Raw genomic sequence first — 22507 nt, forward strand, 5'->3', positions numbered from 1 at the left:
TAAAAGTGCTTTTCTAAATGGTGAAATTGAGGAGGAAGTTAATGTTAAACAACCACCCGGCTTTGTTAATCCTAAGAAACCCGACCATGTTTACAAACTTCACAAAGCTCTTTATGGTCTTAAACAAGCTCCTAGAGCGTGGTATAAATGCTTGACCAAGTTCCTTATTGAGAAAGGCTTTGAGATTGGAAAAATAGATTCTACTCTTTTTACTAAAAGGGTTAATGGTGAATTATTTGTGTTCCAAATTTATGTTGATGATATCATATTTGGTTCGACTAACCCTCATTTTAGTGAAAAGTTTGGGAAGCTAATATCAGAGAATTTTGAGATGTCAATGATGAGTGAACTCAAGTTCTTTCTTGGTTTGCAAATCAAGCAAACTAAGGAGGGAACCTTTGTCTCTCAAACAAAGTACACCAAGGACTAATTCAAGAAGTTCAACATGCAAGAAAGCAAAGGTATGAAAATGCCCATGCCTACTAGTGGACATCTTGACTTCACCAAGGATGGCAAATCGGTTTACCAAAAGGTTTACCATTCTATGATTGGTTCATTGTTATATCTATGTGCCTCCCGTCCCGATATTATGCTAAGTGTGTGCATGTGTGCACGATATCAAGCGGCCCCCAAAGAATGTCATATTAAGGCTGTGAAAAGGATAGTGAGATACTTAATCCATACACCAAATTTTGGCATTTGGTATCCTAAGAGGTCCTCTTTTGATCTTGTTGGCTATTCCGACTCGGACTATGCCAGTGACAAGGTTGATAGGAAGTCCACTTCGGGTACTTTTCAATTTCATGGTAGATCTCTTATGTCTTGGTCCTCCAAGAAACAAAACTCGGTATCCTTATCCACCGCCGAAGCGGAATACATTGCCGCCGGTTCATGTTGTGCTCAATTACTTTGGATGACCCAAACTCTTAAAGGTTATGGGATCTATGTGAAACATGTTCCATTGCTTTGTGACAATGAAAGTGCTATTAAGATTGCTCATAATCCCGTGCAACATTCTATAACTAAGCATATTGAACTTCGTCATCATTTCATTCGAGATCATGTTGCTAAAGGGGACATTGATCTTAACCATGTTCGTACCGATAAGCAATTGGCGGATATATTCACCAAACCGCTTGATGAGAAAGTATTTTGCCGTTTGAGAGGTGAATTGAACATCATTGATGCTTCAAACTTGGAGTAGATAGTCCATTTGGATACATGCAAGGCATGAGCCTTCGACTAATCCTTGATATTTCTCTTATGATGATGATCATATGTCTTGGATATATTTGCACCCTTGCATGCTATCTAACCCTTGTAGGTACTTGGATGAAGCTAAATCTATGAGATTGCAAATCACTCACATCTTGAGCAATCTCTACATCACCAAGTCTCTACAACATGGTGGTTGAAGACAAGGAAGCATGAAACCCTTTTTCAACATATCCTTTGACAATTTCTCTATATCAAATTTAATTTGGTATCAAATTTCATGATTGTCATTTTGGATACACAAGTGCTCTTCCTTGCAAGACTAACCCATGTAGGTAGATGAACTCAAACTACAAGTGGTGCTCCCAACCATTGATGAGCTACATCAACCTTGAGCATTTCACACAAGTTCAACTACATGATCAAGTTCAACACCACCACCCAAGGTATGATATTCCATCTTAGAGAAGCTTTATCCCAAGGCATGGGTCAAAGCAGCTCAACAAGATGCGAATACATCAAAATGATTAAACGAAAAATGGTAACCCCATTTTGAGCTTAAACAATGAGTATGACCTACGATCAAGTGTTCTCACTTGACTCCTCAGTCACTATACTCTAACATAGGTGACTTTGTCGCCGACCAATTCTAGATGAAGTTCTCTAGTGTTTCTCTATGTTCTTGCATTTGTTTCCTGCATTTTTGTTTCCCTTCTTTTATCAAAAAAAACTTCATCTAGATCTCTTTATTTTCCCTGTTATGTTCTGCATTCCCTGCATCCAATTCATTGCAAAGCTTTCAGTTAATTCCTTGCAAATCTTTGAGAGATCTTATTTGCCTAGTGAGCTGAGATGACAAATGTTCTCTCTCTGTGTTGAACTCGGACACACCGGATTGCCTCTTTCGGTCAAACCGATCCATTTCGGTGCCACTGAAGAAAACAACTCGGTGTTACCGATTTCAATGCTAAGAAGACACTTTGTCATTTGCATCCTGCATAATTGTTCCAGCTCCACTCAATGATTCTTGTACTCTACCTGCATCACATTCTATATGCTGCTTTGTTTTGTGACTCAAGGTCCAAACCTATTTTGACTCACACTCCAGAAGATCCCTTCTTGGAAATTGATGTCAAAGGGGGAGAGAGATCACATCAAAGCTTAATCACATCAAAGGGGGAGAGTGCTTAATCACATCAAGAGCCCCAGATGCTTGGTATTCAAGAGGAGAGAAGTCACATGTCTTTAAGAGGGGAAAGACATGTTAGTTTGTGTTATGATTATTGTGCTCTAATTTATTTTGCTCCGATTTTCTTTACCCTATATTCTCCCATTATCCAAATATAAGATTCAGGGGGAGAAAGACATCTAAGGAAAGGAAATCTTTGAATTCATTGCATATATTTACCTTTGGGGACATGTCTATATCTAATAGAGTACCTAGTACTCACTCTCTACATGTCATCCCAATCTTGGTACTCTTGTGGTTTGCAGTTTTTGCTCTGTTTAGTAGATGTATCTGTGTTATCTAACCTTGTTTACTCAGGTTCATCTCTTCCTAAGCCATCTCAAGACCACAAGGTAAGTATATGCATCTCACTCATGTGCATGATGATCTCTTGCTGATGTACATATTGTTTGCAAGAAGGACTCATGAACATGAAGGTACATTTCCTATATTCACATCATTTGCTCTGATGCATATAGCCAAGATACATGTAACTCATTGCTTGCTCTATCATGCTTATGCATTCACATGCACTTATATTCTATATTTACATGATTGCACACATGTAGGGGGAGCCTATGCATGTTACATGTCCTTCCAAAGCTTTACTTACTATTCTTTATATCTTTATCTAAAGCTTTGATGTATGTTGTCATCAATTACCAAAAAGGGGGAGATTGAAAGCACAAGTGCTCCCTGGGTGATTTTGGTAATTAATGTCAACATATCTCTTGTTGGACTAATACTCTTATCTAGTATATTTCAGATAAGTTCAACAGTGGAGTGGCGTGGACAAGAGGATGTGGAACCCCTTCAAGATGCTAAGGACAGAAGATTGGCAAAAGCTCTAAAGCTCAAGACTCTACTTTTTCATTTTAGTGATCCAAGATCACATTGAGTCCATAGGAAAGCCAATACTATTAAAAGGGGATGAGGTGTTGCTTAATGGCTTGCTTGCTCAAAGTGCTTAGTGATATGCTCCAAAGCCCTCAACCACTTTCTCATATCCACATATGTCCTAAACCAAAAGTCAAACTTGGCCTTACTGATTTGATCTATCCGGCGCCACCGAGTTCACTTGACATAGCCACTGCCAGAAACCCTAATCAGTTCAGTCTCACCAATGGGATCTCGGTCTCACCGAGATGGGCTTGCAAACTCTCTGGTGCCTGTTGCAATAATTTCGGTCTCACCGAGATATGCAATCGGTCCCACCAAGTTTGCCTGACCAACTCTCTGTTTAGCTTATTACCAAAATCGGTCCCACCGAGTTTGTGTAATCGGTTAAACCGAATTGAGGTTTTACCCTAACCCTAGCACATCGGTCCCACCGAGTTGATCATATCGGTCCCACCAAAAAGCCTAGCGTTCACATTTTGAACTAAATCGGTCTGACCGAGTTTCATGATTCAGTCCCACCGAGTTTGGTAAATTGTGTGTAATGGTTAGATTTTGTGTGGAGGCTATATATACCCCTCCACCCACTCTTCATTCGTGGAGAGAGCCATCAGAACGTGCCTACACTTCCAGCATACATTTTCTGAGAGAGAACCACCTACTCATGTGTTGAGACCAAGATATTCCAATCCAACCACAAGAATCTTGATCTCTAGCCTTCCCCAAGTTTCTTTCCACTCAAATCATCTTTCAACCAAATACAAATCTGTGTGAGAGAGTTGAGTGTTGGGGAGACTATCATTTGAAGCACAAGAGCAAGGAGTTCATCATCAACACACCATCTATTACCTTTTGGAGAGTGGTGTCTCCTAGATTGGTTAGGTGTCACTTGGGAGCCTCCGTCAAGATTGTGGAGTTGAACCAAGGAGTTTGTAAGGGCAAGGAGATCGCCTACTTCGTGAAGATCTACCTGAGTGAGGCAAGTCCTTCGTGGGCGATGGCCATGGTGGGATAGACAATGTTGCTTCTTCGTGGACCTTTCGTGGGTGGAGCCCTTCGTGGACTCGCGCAACCGTTACCCTTCGTGGGTTGAAGTCTCCATCAACGTGGATGTACGATAGCACCACCTATCGGAACCATGGAAAAATCTTCGTGTCTCCAATTGCGTTTGCACACTCCAATCCCATCCCTTTACATTCTTGCAACTTGCATGCTTTACTTTCCGCTGTTCATATACTCTTGCCATGCTTGCTTGAAATGTATTGTGAATGGTTAAACTTGTGCTAAAACTCCACCTTAACTTGAAGAAATTAAAAACTGCTACTTTCCTTTGTTAAGAGTCTATTCACCCCCCTCTAGACACCTCTTCTTGATCCTTTCACCGATCTACTACAACTAGAATTTGATACTTGTGACACTAAATGGATATGATGGCTCCGGGATCGCTTTCTCGCAGGGGGTCGGGGATGGATCTTGGGGCATTACTAATACATATACTTGTTACTATATATTATATGTTACTCTACTCTCTTCTGTTGCTGCAAGACACTGCAAGAGGCTAGTCTTCGCCAGGCTAGGTCTTCCCTTTTATTCTGGCATTTTTGCAGTATAGTCCTCAGATAAACCATTCCCTTTGATACTAATGCATACTTAGAATAGATCTGATGTAAGTCTTGCGAGTACTTTGGATGAGTACTCACGGTTGCTTTGCTACCTTTTCCCCTTTACCCGATTGCTGCGATCAGATGACAGAGCCCGGGAGCCAGCTGATCTGCCGATGACTACTACCACACCGACGAAGCCTACTACTACGTGGAGACCGACGACCAGGAGTAGATAGGAGGCCCCAGGTAGGAGGCCCGCGCCTTTTCGATCTAGATATCGTTGTTTCGCTAGCCTTCTTAAGGAAAACTTGTCTATTTATGTCTGTACTCGGATATTGTTGCTTTCGTTGACTCATGTATTCAGGTCCTCGTGGCCCTGGTTTGTAATATAACTCTCTCATGTTTGAATTTGTGTCTAGAGTTGTGTTGTGATATCTTCCCGTGAGTCTCTGGCCTTGATCGTGCATGTTTGCGTGTATGATTAGTGCACGGTCGAGTCAGGGGCGTCACAAGTTGGTATCAGAGCCGACTGTCTGTAGGAAGCCCCTTTCCAACTCCTTGGCCAAAGTTGAGTCTAGTCTTTGAAAAAACTATTTTACTAACATTGTTGTGTGGCTTACGGGCCCACATCGCAAATGGATGGGTCAAGGATCTTTTATTCCCCTCCTTTACTCTGGGATCTGACCTCTCTTCTTTTCGGGTTAAAGATTTTACTGACTCTAACTCTAGGTTCTCGCAACTACTTCCTCCCGGAGAGCCCCTCATTCCAGATGATCGCTTCATTCACCAGAAGATTTCAAAGTTACTCTTTGATGTTTTCCCGAGACCCTTGTGCCCACCATCTTTGTAATTCTCGATCATCGGTAAGTCCCTATGGATAACTACATACACTTGCCATTCATGCAGTCATTCCCCGTTGCTCCTGTTTTTACAAGATACCCCGAAATACTCTCCGACTTCTCGAGAAGCCTATATGTCCTACTACTGTTGAAATTCCTTGCTGGTACTTGCACTTGTGGTTAACTCCCGGTGTTCGACAATCATCATTGAGATCCTCTATGATTGTCATCCTGATACTATTGATTCATCATGTGTGCGAATACACGCAATCATCAGTCGAATCATAGAATTCGTCCTTTTGGCTCAGACGTCATTCGGGCATGAGCTGGTTTTCAGTCCATGAAACCTTGACCGATTGTGCCCCTAAGTCTATTCAACTTACTCATACTTAATCAGAGCATCTGATTCTCATACACCGATCTGGATATCATAATTCCTTTGTATTTAAGTGTCGAATTATTCAGATGTTTCGATAATCAGATGCCTTTGCATTCTTTCTTCTTCTGGTTGAGCGCCGATACTCACATCAGATCCTTTTTGGACCTCCAAATCCTTTGTTGGATTATTATCCGACAGTGTCCTTCATATTCAATAACCTTGTGAGTCTTGCCTCGAATACATAATGCCTTTGGTAAATTGTATCATCTATGTTTGCCAGCCATGCTTTGCTCTTGAACTTGTACCCGTTACTTCTATAAGTGTTTCGTATAGATTCCTAAAATGCCCCGATGGGTTGTATCTATGTTTTTACCATTCGTGTGAACCCAAAAGTTTTCATGGGTCATAATTAATTACATGTGAAGTTTTGCAAAAGAAATGACATCCATAGTATTGGGCAATTGGGGTTGCCCACAACGCCATTGTTTAACTCAAAGAGCCTCACCCGCAAGAACCGTGCGTGTCTGCGAGCACGCCAGCGAGGTGGCGGAGAAGGAGGCTGCGATGAAGGAGGTCATCGACCTGGAGGTGGATATTGCCGCGTTCGTGCCCTCGCCGTCCTGATTACTTCATTAGCGTTCGCGCCCATGCCCTCGGCCATGCCCATGTTTGTGCCCTTTGACGACTCTGGCATGGGTTTTCAAGGGTGGACCATCCCGGAAGGCTTCACCCAGGACATGAGCATGGATGCAGACACCACCTTTGACTCACTGCAACTCAAATGGATGTGTACTTCGTTTGCAAGCTCGCGTAACGAACGCACAAAACAAAATTGAAGGATACGGCTCCCCAACTTAGTTTTTTTACCCCATAGGCATATTTAGGATGTTAGGTTCACTGTGATACATGTTTATGATGATTACATGACCAACGTGATCAACAATAGTCAAGAGCCTCCAAATTTTGAGGTGGGTGATCAAAATACTTTCATGTTTGAGATTGAAAAATCATCGGGAATGAAGAAGGTGACAAAGAGAGGAAGTGCATACAACACAAAAGAAGATATTTCATTCTGTCAAGCTCCGTGGAATAGTTTAAAAAAATGTACAGTACACTAACAAACTATTATGACTTTCAAAAATATGTTCATGATATTTTAAAAACAATTGTACAAATGCAAAAAAAAATTCACATAACTTTTTAAAAAGTTTTGTTGATTCAAGAAAATGTTTCAATGCGTATTTAAAAAATGTTTATCATGTATTTCAAAATATATTCAAAGCATGCATTTGAAAATTGTAAAACATGTATAAAAATATTAGTTGTATCCTGGAAATGTACAATGTGTAAGCGAAAAATAGACAACAAAATAAATATTTGAAAAATATTAATCATGTATTTTAAAAATGTTAAATGTGTATAAAAATATTTCCACTGTATAGAAAAAGTGTACAATATGTATGAAAAATATGCACATATGTTGAAAACCACCAAAGAAAACGGAAGAAAGAAAGACTACAGAAAACCCAGAGAAAACCTATGCGAATAGTGAAAACAATAAGAAAACCACAGAAAAACTTGCGCGACCCAGCTACAGTAACAGACCAACATAGTAGGGCGCTTGCCAAAGGCCAGTGGAGACTAGACGGCCCGGCGAATGTTTACCATTGTTCTCGAAGATGCGAGGAGCAACTAAGGGGTACCCTTCCCGTCAAAAAACACACAAACTAAGGGATACCCCTTCTCCCACAAGGGTCACTTTGGTGGACTAAGAGTGTGCCAAGAGATGCGTCAAGCTGCTGCCACATGTTGTGTGTTGGGTGCTTCCTCAAGATTTTTTTTTAGGTGTTTTCGGTTTTAGATGTTTTACTTTTCGGTTTCCGCCTGGTTTTTCTTAGGTTTTGGAGAAAAAAAAGTTTGAAAACAATTTACCTGAAAAAATAAATTTTGCTTTTGCGAGAAGCACGATTGTGCCTCTCTCAAAGGGAAAAAACACACGTTTTTCTTCCACGAGAGGCATCGATTTGATCCTCGTGGAGACACAATTTTTTTTACATGAGAAGCAAAGTAGTGCCTCTCGAAAAGAAAAGAAATGTGTTTTTTGGCTTCCATTAGAGGCACATAGTTACTTCCACGAGAAGCACAATTGTGCCTCTAAAAAACATGTTTTTTTACTTCACGAGAGAGACGAATTTTCTTCTCGTGAAAGTACAAATTTGCTTCCGCGAGAAGCATAACTGTACCTCTTGGAAAAGGAAAAAATGTGTCTTTTTTCACGAGAGGCACATATTTATTTCTTGTGGAGGCACAGATTTGCTTCCACGAGAAGTATAATTGTGCCTCTCAAAAAAAGGAAAAAACGTGTTTTTTTCTTTCACGAGAGGCATTGTTTCTTATGGAGGTATAAATTTGCTTCCGCGAAAAGCACAACTTTTCGGAAAGAAAAAAAACATGCTTCCGGCTCCGACTTTTTTCTTCCGGTTTTTTCATGAAAAAGAAGTTTGTCGTAACCTATTAATATGAGATCTAGTTTCGAGGATCTCGTCACGAGAAATCCAACAGTGAAAATGGTTTGGGATGTGAACACACGGTTCAAAATATATATTTTTTGAATAAATAAATCTAAGAAAAATAGAAAAACTCTTTGTGAGTGTATGAGAAGGTGGGAGTGATCGTTGCAAAGGGTATCCCTTAATTAGCAAAGATGCGCTCAGAGAGATTCTTAAACAAAAAGCCGGTCACGTGGCCCAACAGGCCCAAAGGTCCATCAATATCTCGTCATTCGGCCTAGAGCTGCGAGCGCTTCTGGGCAAAGCGCTTTGACGGACATGGGCGGCGCCGCCGTAGCCTTGTTCGCCGCCACTAGACGACGATGCTTCATCCCGCTTGTTACCTCCTCGCTCCCTCGTGCTGCGCGCGGTCTCCACGAGGCTGCAGCGGCAGCGGGGGAGGACAAGGCGAGGACTCGCCGGCGGAGGAGTAGTAGCAGCAGCTTTCTTGGACCAGACATCACCGACACCTGGGATCCACCCCCGCGCCCCGCGGCGAGTCCGCTTCCCCCGCCAGCCGCCGGAGGTGAGCGGAACTCATGTTTTTCTTGCTAATCTCTGCGTTATGGTGTTGTATTATTGGCGTACGCTTCTTGGATCAGTGATTTCGGGATTTCATGTTGTACAAAGCATTACATGTTATAACGATTAGAAATTTAGAATGTGAAGTTTGAGAATAATGGTTTTTCCTTTCTTTCTTAGATTTAGTAGTGGTATGTGGCGTGCTGCAGTATTACTACATGGTGAAATGGTGTCGGAAAATTTCAAGGTTTAGTACCTTTTATGGTTGGGACTAGCTTTCACTTCCATGTAAAGGACATGGATGAATCCTTGTTTAGCATATGTGCTTCACCTTATCTCATTGTTTAGCATCTTATGCTAATTATTGATTGTTGTGTGTTCATACTTTTCTTGGTCTTGTAGTTGATTACGAGTCCACGGCAACCATTATCGATGGCAAGTCCATTGCAGAGGACATAAGGTTACAGATTGCTGAGGAGGTTCTTCAAATGAAAAATGCAGCCGGACATGTTCCTGGCCTTGCTGTCGTATTGGTAGGCGATAGAAAGGACTCTCAGTCCTACGTGAGATTTAAAGTAAAGGGTTGTGAGGAAGTCGGAATAAAATCTTTGCTAGCAGAGTTGCCTAGGAACTGCACAGAAGATGAGGTGGTGGATTCGGTGTCAAGATTCAATGAAGACCCATCCGTTCATGGCGTCCTTGTTCAGCTACCACTACCACAAGTAATCTATTCTACTTTTCTGGTTGCCGCATAAAAGCATGATGTTTGGTTTAGTTCGTAGATTGATACCATGAAAGCCTTTTTCATCTACACAGATTACAAAATTATTTTGGTAACTGAATAATACAAAGTACTTCTGTTGTCATGGTAATAGATGGGCAACTTCGGTTGTATTTTATCTGAGTTTTCATTTCAATGTATATTTGGCTTTATGTCCAAGCTCTGTTCATCAAGCCTTTTATTTTATGTGATCATTTTGTGTAAATCAGCATATGGATGAAGAAAAGATTCTCAACGCCATTAGCCTAGACAAGGATGTTGATGGTTTCCACCCCTTAAACGTTGGTAATCTTGCCCTTAGAAGCCGGAAACCTTTGTTTGTTTCCTGTGCTGCAAAGGCTTGCCTTGAATTGTTGTTCCAATCTGGTATTGATCTCATGGGAAAGCATGTGACTATTATCGGGAGAAGCAAAGTTGTTGGATTACCCACTTCCTTACTTTTACAGGTAAAGTTCTAAAATGTACTCAGGAATGATTATCCTTCAGTTTTGAACTGCATTATGTTATGATGGCTGTATTTGAACTTCATTCTGTTTCCCCAGAGACATCACGCTACTGTAAGTGTTATCCATGCCTTCACAGAAAATCCAGAGGAGATTACTCGTGGATCTGACATTGTGATCTCAGCTGCTGGAGTGGCCAACCTTGTAAGAGGAAGTTGGTTAAAGCAAGGTGCAGTTGTGATTGATGTTGGGACAAATCCAGTGGAGGTAACAACAGATGTTTGTTGTGCTTTTGCTCAAGAAACTTGATCTATAATGTCTGCAGTATCACTTCTATTGCATGTTCGTCATATTTATTTAGTAGTGTCCATGTTAATGAAGTAAAGATTTCTTTAGTCAAGTAGTTCTGATTATAATTCCAAACTTGTTTGCTGATACTGGTTTTTCTTGTTAGTAGTTTTTCCTTGGTGCACAGCATGGTAAATTTAAATCCACGCACCCTAATTCACTGATAAATGTTTAAATGGTAGGTCAATTTGTACTATTAAATCGCCACCTTTTGTAGTACTTCTACAAATAATGAGCTTGAGTTTTGAAGAAGGTTTCAAAATTGGATACATAACCCTTTCGTTTTCCCTTATAATTACCGAGTTAAGTAACTACTGATGACCGCCTACTTTAATTCAGATGGGAGTATTCCCAGATCTGCTGGTCGCAGCGTAGCATAGCTTAGCATCGTTTTTTTCCCTCTTCCACATTGTAGATTAGTTCGGGTTTCTGTTTCCTTTAGTTTTGGTTTTGTTAGGCTAGGCTTCTTTTGCAGTCTGTTGGTTTTGGCTTTGTAAGCTTTTGCGCCTTCTCAGCTTTCTTGTCATATAAGAAATGACACATTTCGATCCATGTTCAGGACAAAAAATCAACATTAGTAATGACTCTTTCGGTAAGAGTCTGATTTTTTAATAGTACAGCATGCATCCCCCCCTCCCCCCTCCCAAATGGGTACGCGGGAAGCCATGGGCACCAATGTAATACATATTTTTCTTCCTACTTGGCTGTAACCTGTTCTTACTCTTTTTTTTCTAGGATCCAGCCAGTGATTTTGGCTATCGATTAACCGGAGATGTCTGCTTCGAAGAAGCAGTGAATGTGGCTTCTGCTATAACTCCAGTTCCAGGCGGAGTGGGACCAGTCACCATTGCAATGCTTCTTGCCAACACACTTGACTCGGCCAAACGAGTTTATGGCTTGAGTGACTGAACCCCCTGAACTAAGGGTGTTCAAAAACGGCCTGGGTCGACCCGTGAAACCCGTCCTATAAAACTTTTGAACTAGGGCTGCTACTTGGATCTTTTACATGAAAAACAAATTGAACCAGTGCCCCTCTGCCGGTTTTGGTAGGTTCATCCCAACCTGAGAATGAAACCCTCAACTGTAACCTTGTCACAGTTCCCCTTTGTAAATTAGTTTGCCTTCTCTTGTTCCTCTGCCCATTGCTCTCAAGATAAGCTAGATTAGAGCTGGGATGTAATATTTCGTTTTTTGCCAACAATATATTGTATGCTTGATAATGTCCGAACTTCCAATAATTTATCCATTGTCTGGGGATCATATGAATATGGTAACCCAGTTTCTAGCATACTAGCAAGAGCCAACTCACAGAAATCATCAAGTAAAAGCAGGCACAGCTATATGGTTTCATAATGTGATGTGTGCTTCATTATTATTAGAACATTCTTGGACATTAAACAGTCTCAACAGGCAGTTTCCTACTCAATATATTTATAAAATAAAACCTAGTGAAGTCATGAAACTGGTATTTCCTTTTGAGATAAAATCGACCAATATACGGAAATTCGAATTACCTCTGGGGGAATAATCGACCAATATATTTCCATATATTTATGAAGATACTGACCGCACCTAGTCCATCTAACTGCAGGGACTCGTTTTTATGCCAGGTAGTTAATTGACCAGTGATTGATAAGCAGGTGTTAAAAAGTGATTTTGCTGTTCTTTGGATCAGGGAGATTACTATGAGCAAATCTGATTTATCTCAAATTTGAGCAGCCCTTGCCTGTTTCTCTACCGTAAAAAGAGCAACAATACATTCAGAATATATTGTCTAGAGCTAGATACATCATACATGGAAAAATGTTAACTCTGTCTCATTCAACTATCAGCAGAACATACAAGATAGCCGACCAACCCAGAGAAGGGAAATAAGAACTGAAATACTTATTTACTCATAAAACATAAAATAGTTATAAGATGTACATCTCATGTGAGGGCATAAGTTGAAGTACATTGGGGAATGGCACATGTTTACATTGGCAGACACATAAAAAGGTCCTTTGACAACATACTCGCCGCACTGTACTGTTCTCAACCCATTAGCTTCAGATAAGTTCAATTTTCTGCTCTGCCACCCAAGATTCTTTTGGACCCAGTTGTACTGTTTCAATCTACACGATGCAATTAGTCATACCATCAGTCAAAACTGTGTAATCACCAAGTGTGCCTCTCTTTGATTCATTCAGGAACATGGAGTAGACAATAAATAGTATGTGCAGTTATCAACTTCTGTTCATACCTTTGCATTTTCAACACAAACAAAATCTTTGTAGCATGCCTCCATCTGCAAATGAGGATTCCACAACACTGCATCTGACCAGCTGCATTTCAAATAGTAACAGCAATTTGATCATGTGATCTTTGCAATGTTGAAAAGGGATGCATTGTTTTACAGATCAATTAAACCTACTTTGTGTTTGAGATTACAATTTTGTCACCCAATCCATTGTCGAGGGTAAGCTCACTCGGTGCGCCAAGGTAAACACAGTCCACAAATCCTGGAAAGGTCACCTCGTCCCTGCATCAAAAGGAAGCGGCTCAGAAGCATGTCTAGAAATTTACTTCATGCTCAGCAACTTACACTATGATATGTTGTCTCAATGAGTGCATATTTGATTATCAACAACTAAGTCAATTAAATAGATTAGGAAAAGAATTTAAGAGATGCAACAGTACCAAGTTGTGCACAACTGCACACCATAGGATGAAATGACACTAAATGCTTAGTGTTTCATGCTAGCATTCTTATTTTCCACAGATGAGGTTACTTTTTTGCAAAGTTCTTGGGGAAAATGTGGGACCCTGGGAGTTTCAATGTTGTAAACTTGTAATGCTAAGATACACTGTAACGAAGACTGGATTAGCAGACCAGTCAAACTGACCTTTCTTCTTTGCCCTCCAGAGGATTTTTAGGGTCAGGATCCTTATTGAGAGTCTTGCTACCTTTGAGACCTTTCACTGAAACACCAGCAATGGAAGCCTGTACAAAAGCATTCGATGTGTTTAATGTGAAAGCAAAAATCTATAGAGTTTAGCAAGCAAATGTTAGTTTGGCTCCGTTCAGAAAGCTGCAACTTACACTGAAATAAGTGTGGAGGGCTGAGGTGAATGAGAAAGGTTTATCGTCTGTATTTATTATTTTGAGGGTCGTTGACAGGCTTGTAGAGTGCAGCACAACCTACAGAACATTAAAAAAGCACAATTTCATATGCTGCAGAAGGGCAAGATTGGAATTCCAGTTCCAATTTCTGAATAGCATTAATAGGCTTATGATTTTCAAAAAAAGGCTTATGATTTCATAGATAGAGTGCATGGAGGCACATGCTACTACAACAGGGCTTAACCTTGTATAAAGCTTGGAAACTAAAATCCCACATTGAACGGCTGTATGAGTCGTCTTTTAGTTCCAAAGTTACAGTTGGATCTCCTTCTGTGACTTCTGAATCAGTAATAGACCAATTCACATTCCTTGCGAATCCATGCTGCAAGAAAGTGAAATTTGCCCTGATTACCACAAAAGAACAGGCTGCATAAAAATGTTCAATTCTTTCGCAGTTCAGTGATGGACAGATGTGCACGAACATTATGTAAATGATTGCTCACACCACAGCTATGTAACAATGGCTAGTGATGTCCCATTCTTTATATACAAGTTTCACAAACCTGCTGCATGGGGCCAGGGCCAAACTGGGGAAAACAATGTGGAATTCCACCGCTAGTTTCAGAAAAGGAAATTGTTAGGTGTGAGTTAAACTCATAAGATTTATCCAATTTGTCTCGAGGCCGACCTGATGGGTTTCTGGCCGTTGAACACAGCATCTGGTCTGACAAAGAGCAGATCCTTTCCATTGGGAACCTTCCAAGACGTGACGCATGCTCCAAACAGATAAATCTCAGCCTCACTTCAGGCATAAAAATAGTACACAATTAGCTGTTGGAAAAGGTGAAAAGGAAGCCCATCTACTAACCAGTACTCCCTCCGTTCCTAAATATAGGTCTCTAATGATTTCAATAAGTGACTACATACGGAGCAAAATGAGTGAATCTACACTCTTATATATGTCTATATACATCCGTATGTGATAGTCCATTTGAAATCTCTAAAAAGATTTATATTTAGGAACAGAGGGAGTATATTTCTGTGCGGTAGTAGAGAAACTCTAGTGATGAACATGAGTTGAATTTTATTTTTATTTTATTTTTTTTTGCGAATAACATGAGTTGAAATTAACAGAAGTCGTGATGGGCTTATCCATTACTCCCTCCGTTTTTAAATATAAGTCCTTTTAGAGATTTCAATAAGAACTACATACGGATGTATATAGAAGTATTTCAGAGTGTAGATTCACTCATTTTGCTCCGTATGTAGTTCATATTGGAATCTCTAAAAAGACTTATATTTAGGAAAGAAGGGAGTATGTGGTAGCTACTATTCAGCAAGCACTACAAAAATGTACTGAAAAAGGCAAGCACTGCAGAGATCCATTGAGCTATAATTCAAAGCTTTCAGTATCATGCTGGCACCATAACAAAATAATAGTGCCGTATTGCCTTGCTCTAAATAACGAGCCATCAACCCTTGTGGCACTGCCGCCATAACATCCACTTCGATATCAAACAGTTTGTTTTCCAACTCTTGATTTTAATCTTCACCGTGGCTATCAAATTATTTATGTCCGATCGAGTACTTATTATGTTACTCATGCTGCATTAGCTAAACTACAGAACAACACAAGTCATCGTACTAATACACCTGAAAAATCCCCCACCAAGTCAACCAAACTCAGAATTACCTCCCGTGCGGGGATTTGAGGCTGATCTTGGGCAGGCCGCCGTTGCCCTCGGAGACGGCCACGCCGGGAGCGTACACCTTCTGCCCCGCGCTCGCCATGGCAACCACCCCGAATCGCCTGCGCGCACCCGGCAAAACCACAAGAACCACCACGGGATCAGTCCTTGCAAGAACGGGGCGGGGAATCGAATGCAGACAAGTACGGGGAAGGAACTGCGCGTGGTGCTGGTACCTGTAGCGACGGGCTGAAGTGGAGGAGGAGGAGGAGGCGGCGGCGAAGGGGGCGGGGACGGTGAGCGTGCAGGAAGCCGCCATTTCTGCTTGGCCTCTCGGAGAGGCTGAGACTTCGGTGGTGCTCTGTCTGGTTTTAGAGTGTCCGGTGCCCTGGATCTTCTGTTGAGTGAAACGCTGTGTTGTAGCTTGTGTTCAAACTGGACTTTTTTTAAAGGAAATGATAAACCCTGAACATTCGGATTTTAAGCATGGCAACCCGAACGTTTTCCATGATAACTTTAGTTCACACGAGGTTGACAAACATGGCAATTTTCTGACAAAAAAAAGAACTTGGACAAAGTTGTCATATTTTAACAACTATAAAGTTGCCATCACGCGTCAACTAAAGTTGCCATGAAAAAATGTTCATGATTTATCAGGGTCTTTTTTTAACAGATTCGAACTGAACTATGGAGCCCTTTTTTGGAAATGCAGACTACCATGCAATATTAGTACAAAAATCTTTGAAAATAACAAAAAGTACAAGTAAATCCATAGACCAACTAATGACGACTAAAACCATTGGAGCAAGCAGAAGGCCTGCCACCTTCATCGCCCCTCTCTCATCGGATTGGGTAGACATTATTGTAGTAATCAGTCGGAAAGTTGTCATGCTAACATCCCAAAGGGCCATAGCATCAACCGTCATTGGGATATGGGAAGCGTAGATCAAAAGGGCACACCAACGAAACGAGGGGCGACTGAATTCAGACGGGTCATGTGAGACGAACTTTGAATGGATCCAAGAAGACCCACCAAAGACACACTTGCACACACACCCTTCACCGACGCTAGGTGCACCACCGGAGCGAGAATAAGATGGGGAGGACATTATTTTAACTATGGGACGCTGCCCACCACTCGCTCCAACCGAGACACTAAAACTACCTACAATAAGGATGGGATCCCTCCCGCCAACGGGGGTCTAGGTCCGCCACACCTCCATGCCCCAAGAGCCACCAGAGGCGGGGCGAACCGGCGTCGGCACCGACCAAGGGGTGGAAACCCTAATTCTTTCCTCTCTTTGCTTGTTGGATGATTGTATTAAAATGTGGGTGTCGAATTTTGTGCTGCTACTTAGGTCGGGATGCACTATTTTCACGGCCACCTTGCAGAAACTAAAATTATGGTTTGGTAAAATGTTTGAACAAAACTTGTACATGCATGATAGTAGCATCAAATAAAATGTGGTTTTGTGGATTGCTACTCATTTATACTTTCTCACGCAAATTATATTTTGTCTAGAATAGGAGCACAAGAGAGACGCTACAGTTCAGTACGCAAAGGATCCTTGCTGAGGTGCTTTGGTGGCCTTCACGGCGGCACAAAATGCAAAGTGTCCCTTGCCAACAATTTTATTCCTGGATATGCCTTTTGAGCGACTGAAAGGCAAGAGGCTATCTCCATTTCTCTGCTGCTAAGTTTTCTGGCCTCAGCAAGAGGATATCCCAACGACAATTCTTTGGTAACATTTCATTATTGCCGGACATGTGTCTGCTGGAGGCTGTAGTGCAAAGTCATGGTGACATTCTGAGCTCAATGCCGTGACATGAAATTTATCGCAGCTTCTGATCTTTTACCAAGTCAGCAGTAATATCGTTTGGATTTACAGTATTTTTGCACAAAAACCGTAGTACACACCGAGTGCTTCCGACTCCGACATCACCTTGTGCTCTCTTCCGCGCCTTCCTCCTCCGCGCTCTTGTTACCGCCGGGGTCGCCCGCCGTCGCCGGCTTCGGCGCGTGATCCGCCACGCACTGGAACCGGCAGGCTATCGGCTTCGGCTTCCGCTCCTCGATCATCAGCGCGCGAAGGCACCGCCTCGTCTTCGGCGGCGCCGGGGACGCCTCGCCGATGCTCGCTGCTTGCGGCGGCGGTGTTCTTACCGGTTCCTCTGGCTTCTCCTCCCGCTCCTCCTTGCCATGTCCCAGCGCAACACGATCCTCGTGCGCGTTCTTGATGTCCACGCGCACCCCGGGGTCGCCGGAGTTGCACGTGCTCTCCTCCATCGCCGAGTTGTTCACCCCCTGCACGTTGCTGTTCACGTTCGCGGCCACCGACGGCGGCCTCGCCGACCCCTCCGGCTCATTGCTTCTTGGCAGTGGCGCGCCGCTGGAGCCGTTGCCGAGGACCATGCTCGCGCCGACGTTGTGACCGGCCAGCGTGAAGACGCGGTACCCCTGGTTGCCGATGTCCGCCGGCGTCGGCGCCGGCGTCTCGCGGCCGGCCAGGCTCTTGAGGCCGTCCTCGATCTCCCGCCGGTACGGCGCGCGGGCGCCGTCGAAGAGGCGCGCCCTCGGGAAGCCGGAGATGGAGATCTTGGCGCCGTCGTTCCCACGGTCGCCACCCCCGCTCCTGCCCTGCTCTGGGCCCGTGGGCGGCGGCGGCGACCTCGAGAGCGTCAGCTCCAGGTCAGCCATGGCCGGCCTGGCTCCTCGTAGCCGCAGCGAGTCTAAAGCTTCAACAGCAATCGTGTCCGACTCGTCGGACGAGTCAGCCTGGAGGGGGATATCTTTCTCCACGGCGCGTGCCGGGGGCGCTCGTGGCGCGGGCTCCGCCGGAGTTGGTGGGGGTGGACCGGGTGGCTGAGGTCGAGGCGAGGCTGGCATTGGCAGCCGCGGTTGCTGGCGCCATGACCCCACATTGCTTCTGTAAGGAAGCCAGAACCGGAACGGCTGCGGCTGGGGCGGCGGCATCGACGGCGGCCGTGGTTGGTCGGACATGGCTGCCGCGCGGTTGATCAGTGGGCTATAGAATGCAAAAGCTGTGGTAGGGTGGTAGTTTCATAGGGCGACGTTGCCTTGAGCATGTGTAGGAAAGAAAGGAATTGGAGGCTTTCCTTGCCTTGAAGATTTGGAGAAAGGATGGATGAACTCACCCACAAGTTTTTGCCAGGTTCAGAGATTGGCATCTGCTTCATCTGGTCAGCTTCGGTTTTCATGAAACTTTGATTTGTAAATTTGTTAGTGTAAAAAATATTTTAAAGAAATGTAGTACGCATGCCAAGCACGCCAGGCATGAAGATCAAGCAACTTCAGCTGCCCAGAAAGTTCAGAACAAACTGCATATCAAGCTGAACCAAAGGAATGATAGCTTCTGGTAGAAGTAGAATTTCATTTGTAACAACATCAACACAATTATACACCGTTCAACATCTATCTCAGACATGTTCACCCATAATCATCATCAGTAATCCAAAATTCGAGGAATGCTACACCATCAACAACAAAACTGCAAACATATACACTAACTTGGTTATACATCGGTCATGCTTAATAGTTTATCCTGCCCTTATTGTCGTGTCAATCTAAGGGAACTTACATGTCGTCCAGCTTTTCTTCTCTGCCGCCATCTTTCCTTCACATCATTACACTCTTCTGTTAGAACGCCTCCATTAACATCACAATTTTCTTCAGTACGCAGGTTGGCATCCCCATTGCTTGCCAGGCCTCGCAGTCGAGCAGTTTCCGCTATTAGGTCATTTACCAGCATCTCGGTTGTCCTTGTGGTAATCCCTCTCACATACCATGCGATGGGCTGCGGGGGCAACAGAGCTGGCTCGATAAGCTGATCCAAGGTAATGGCAGATCCAACTCTTCCTCTGCCGGCAGTACAAGAATCATATTCTTCCAGCGTGTGTGGATCAAGAGGAAGGCATGCTTCCTTGTCAACAAACAGGGGCTCTATTTTCCAGCAACCCTCAAACTTCTTCATAAAACCACTTCGCCCTTGTTTGAACTTCACCTGCAAAATGTTTATAGCCCGAAACCATGTATCATGGTATCAGAAAACAGATTGCACATGTTGCTAAAAGGTTTATCGGAAAGTTTCAAGTTATTACAGTGTGATTTCTTCTGTCCTGGTCAACAAAAACATGGACTGACAAGATGCCAGACCACCAAAGGAATTTCCATATCGCTGCCTGTTCCACTTCAACTATCTGCCTCGATCCTTCATCAAGCAACACGTTCCTTGACACCACTTCCTGAAAATTAGAACAATATACCGTGCATGGGTAAGATAACACAATTATTTCTCTAGAAGTAATTCCTTGGGTTGTTTAACTTTTGGGAAATCATGAACAATCACATACATGCTGCATGTCCTCTCATGTTTTCTCTCAATGATTGCAATATAGCAACTCCGAACACATTCTGTACAGGAACACACAACTTTGCGGGAAAAAAATCGCATTCCAGATTGTGTCATTCGACATATCGATAGACTACACACTTCAGGATAAATTTATAGCACTTTCAGGCCAACCAGTTAATTATCTCTTAAGTTAGTTAATGGGCATCAGATAAATGTATGAAGATAATCCAAATTTTCCAGGGAATTGCATCACAAATTTTCTGGGGAAATGCATCACAGAACTATTTTGCTCGACACAATGACATAAATACAACAATGACTAAGTGCCTTGTCCGTATAACTAGTAGAACAACAGAAGCTTTTTGAGAGACCAACACTTAAGAGCAACTTTATAACAGAGCATCAAACAGTTCCCTTAACAATCACAAGTCCATTCCACCTCGGTCATTAAGGTCATTCTAAGTAATTAACTGTACGCACCTTGATATTTTTGAACACTCTTTTGTTCTCCGGGTCAATTATAATGTTGTAAACTGCATCCGGTGGTAATCCTGCCTGAAATCTTAGATTGAGGTTGCAAAGAGAGCCTTGTGGCACAGTCACCTGTAAACATTGATTAGATAATGTAATGTTAGGACATCAAACTAATTCCTAACAAGGATATAAAAATAATTCAATAATCTGAAATAATTATGACCTACTAGAACATCAAACTCAGAGATGTTCCAATAAGAAGAAAGATTTCCATCTTGTGTCCAATTTAATTTTCGAAAATATAAGGCCATCTTTTAACCTACAATACAAGCATCCCCAATCGCAATCCTTGTATCGCAACTCGTTATCAAATAAGTACCTTGATTTCTGGAGGCTGATCAGTCCAACTAGGATTGTCCCTCCAAGCCTGGAGCTGCCGGTCCAAGCTAACCTCTGAAGCAGCAGCAGCGGTACATGCTACCCCCACCTTCTCTGATGGCATTTGTGCCTTGATACCGCCGCCGCTAACACCATCCGTCTTCAAGAAACGCCCAAAATGTAGCTATCACAAGATCCAAACAGGTCAGTTTACATGTGCGCAACCAATTTCGATCCCCTCCATTGATAACAAAGGAACTCTTCACCTGATCAAGAAGCAACCAACCTTCAGAGAGTTCTGAATCTTATCCGGGATCTGCATGAGGCTATCGATAGGCTTCTGCAGCCAGCCATCCGTCCGGAGGCTCACCCCCGGTTCTTGATTACTGCTTCCCATTAGAGAAAACAACAGAGCGGGCACCTAATGCGCTGGAACAAGATCTAGCCTCGAGGAAAATGGGAGAATGGGGATTCGGTTGAGGTGGCGACTGGCGCCGGAATGGGCGAACTGGAGGACGAGCAGGCGCTCCGGTAATCTTCGATTCCCCTTTTGCGATGAGTGATTTGAGATTGGGATGGGAGGAAGCCAAGTGGAGCACGAGAGAGACCACGACTTCCGGAGCCCAGTCCTTTTCTTTGCCTGGTTCATCCAATCGCAATCCCAAGAGTGTTAAGCATCTTCAGCCACGGCCTCAACAAGGCCCCAGGCATTTTTTAGCCGTCGGCGTTGAAATATCGGCCCAGTCGCGTTCTTAGAGGCTCTTTTTTCGCCGACTCGGGCCGAAATTGATGCCGGCGGACCCAGGCCGAACCCGGCGCGCTGGAGGGCGCCGGCCGAATCGTTTTTGGCGCGAAACTCGGCGGACCCTCCTTGGCAGCGACTCGGCTGTGTTCTCGTCGCTTCGTCGTCCTCATCACCTCGGTTCCTGCGGGGGAATCAATGCCAAAGCTGCCGCGCCGGTCAGCCTCCATTGATGCCTCACAGGCGGCGCAGTGAAGGCGGGGCGACACGCGTCCCTCGCCCGCCACGCGTACGCACGACGGCCACGTGGGCGCCGCCTATATAAGTCGCCCCCTCCCGCACCGGTGAGCCACGCACCCACGCATAGACCTCGCTCTCCACCGCCGACGCCCCCGTTCCTCCCTCTCTTCTCGCCGTTCACCCAATGGCTGAGCGCTACCCAGGCGATGGCTCGGCGGCGAACGGCTTCGGCCGCTGCCACCTTCATGAGGACGAAGCCCGGCTTCTCTATGAGGCCGAGTACCCGGTCCCGCCGGACATGCGGGTGCCCGGGGCGTGGAGGATAAGCGCCGGCGGGGTCCCGGTGCCACCGCCGCCCACCGGGGCGGCGCGTCGTGCGGAGATCGCCCGTATCCGTGTCTCTCTGCCGCAGGCGGCAAGGGAAGGGCCGAGGTACACCCCCGACAACACGCTGTGGGAGCCGTACTCCCGTCGCCACCACGCCGAGCAGTTCGAGGCCACCAACGGCGTCGTGCCCTCCGGGAGGCTCAACGCCGACGGGCGCCGCCGATGGTGGGGCGTGCCCGGCCGCACGCTGGAGGCCGTCCTCGAGTACATCGAGGGCGGCAACACGCCGAGGCTGGAGTACCCCGCTCCCCTCACCTTCTCCCGCCGGCGTGGGAGATCGTGGACGCCGAGACGCATGGACCCGGCGTCCTCCTCCT

At 44.1% G+C, this 22507-nt stretch overlaps 3 protein-coding genes across 3 annotated transcripts; 1 reads left to right on the top strand and 2 right to left on the bottom strand.

Moving 5' to 3' along the window:
- The first annotated feature begins 8930 nt into the window (after window positions 1-8930).
- On the top strand, window positions 8931-12093 carry LOC109770588 (bifunctional protein FolD 1, mitochondrial). Its single transcript, XM_020329302.3, has 5 exons — window positions 8931-9237; window positions 9636-9955; window positions 10224-10460; window positions 10557-10724; window positions 11541-12093. The coding sequence occupies exons 1-5, from the start codon at window positions 8991-8993 to the stop codon at window positions 11712-11714; spliced, it is 1146 nt and encodes a 381-aa protein (XP_020184891.1). The 5' UTR covers window positions 8931-8990; the 3' UTR covers window positions 11715-12093.
- A 584-nt stretch (window positions 12094-12677) lies between these two features.
- Window positions 12678-16011, bottom strand: LOC109770587 (putative glucose-6-phosphate 1-epimerase). Its single transcript, XM_020329301.4, has 10 exons — window positions 15833-16011; window positions 15602-15718; window positions 14597-14710; window positions 14472-14523; window positions 14153-14290; window positions 13888-13986; window positions 13691-13788; window positions 13219-13326; window positions 13048-13129; window positions 12678-12919 (listed from the first exon to the last, which is right to left on the bottom strand). The coding sequence occupies exons 1-10, from the start codon at window positions 15913-15915 to the stop codon at window positions 12854-12856; spliced, it is 957 nt and encodes a 318-aa protein (XP_020184890.1). The 5' UTR covers window positions 15916-16011; the 3' UTR covers window positions 12678-12853.
- Window positions 16012-18968: 2957 nt separating this feature from the next.
- LOC109770586 (uncharacterized) lies at window positions 18969-21468 on the bottom strand. Its single transcript, XM_020329299.4, has 5 exons — window positions 21108-21468; window positions 20823-21005; window positions 20450-20572; window positions 19716-19859; window positions 18969-19618 (listed from the first exon to the last, which is right to left on the bottom strand). Exons 1-5 carry the CDS (start codon window positions 21216-21218, stop codon window positions 19166-19168), a joined length of 1014 nt encoding a protein of 337 aa, XP_020184888.1. The 5' UTR covers window positions 21219-21468; the 3' UTR covers window positions 18969-19165.
- Window positions 21469-22507: the final 1039 nt, after the last annotated feature.

This window comes from Aegilops tauschii, chromosome 5 (assembly GCF_002575655.3).
Source record: "Aegilops tauschii subsp. strangulata cultivar AL8/78 chromosome 5, Aet v6.0, whole genome shotgun sequence".
NCBI classification, from domain to species: Eukaryota; Viridiplantae; Streptophyta; class Magnoliopsida; order Poales; family Poaceae; genus Aegilops; species Aegilops tauschii.

What these genes read in the sequence shown, in the direction of transcription:
- LOC109770588 (XM_020329302.3), top strand. Translation starts at nt 8,991, where the DNA reads ATGGGCGGCGCCGCCGTAGCCTTGTTCGCCGCCACTAGACGACGATGC. An exon ending in TCCCCCGCCAGCCGCCGGAG is followed by an intron (nt 9,238 to 9,635) that starts GTGAGCGGAACT and finishes TTGGTCTTGTAG; the next exon opens with TTGATTACGAGTCCACGGCA. An exon ending in CCACTTCCTTACTTTTACAG is followed by an intron (nt 10,461 to 10,556) that starts GTAAAGTTCTAA and finishes CTGTTTCCCCAG; the next exon opens with AGACATCACGCTACTGTAAG.
- LOC109770587 (XM_020329301.4), bottom strand. Translation starts at nt 15,915, where the DNA reads ATGGCGGCTTCCTGCACGCTCACCGTCCCCGCCCCCTTCGCCGCCGCC. An exon ending in GTTTCCAAGCTTTATACAAG is followed by an intron (nt 13,987 to 14,152) that starts GTTAAGCCCTGT and finishes AATGTTCTGTAG; the next exon opens with GTTGTGCTGCACTCTACAAG. An exon ending in CTGGAGGGCAAAGAAGAAAG is followed by an intron (nt 13,327 to 13,690) that starts GTCAGTTTGACT and finishes CTTTTGATGCAG; the next exon opens with GGACGAGGTGACCTTTCCAG.
- LOC109770586 (XM_020329299.4), bottom strand. Translation starts at nt 21,218, where the DNA reads ATGGGAAGCAGTAATCAAGAACCGGGGGTGAGCCTCCGGACGGATGGC. An exon ending in AGATTCAGAACTCTCTGAAG is followed by an intron (nt 21,006 to 21,107) that starts GTTGGTTGCTTC and finishes ATCTTGTGATAG; the next exon opens with CTACATTTTGGGCGTTTCTT. An exon ending in AGGACAGAAGAAATCACACT is followed by an intron (nt 19,619 to 19,715) that starts GTAATAACTTGA and finishes AACATTTTGCAG; the next exon opens with GTGAAGTTCAAACAAGGGCG.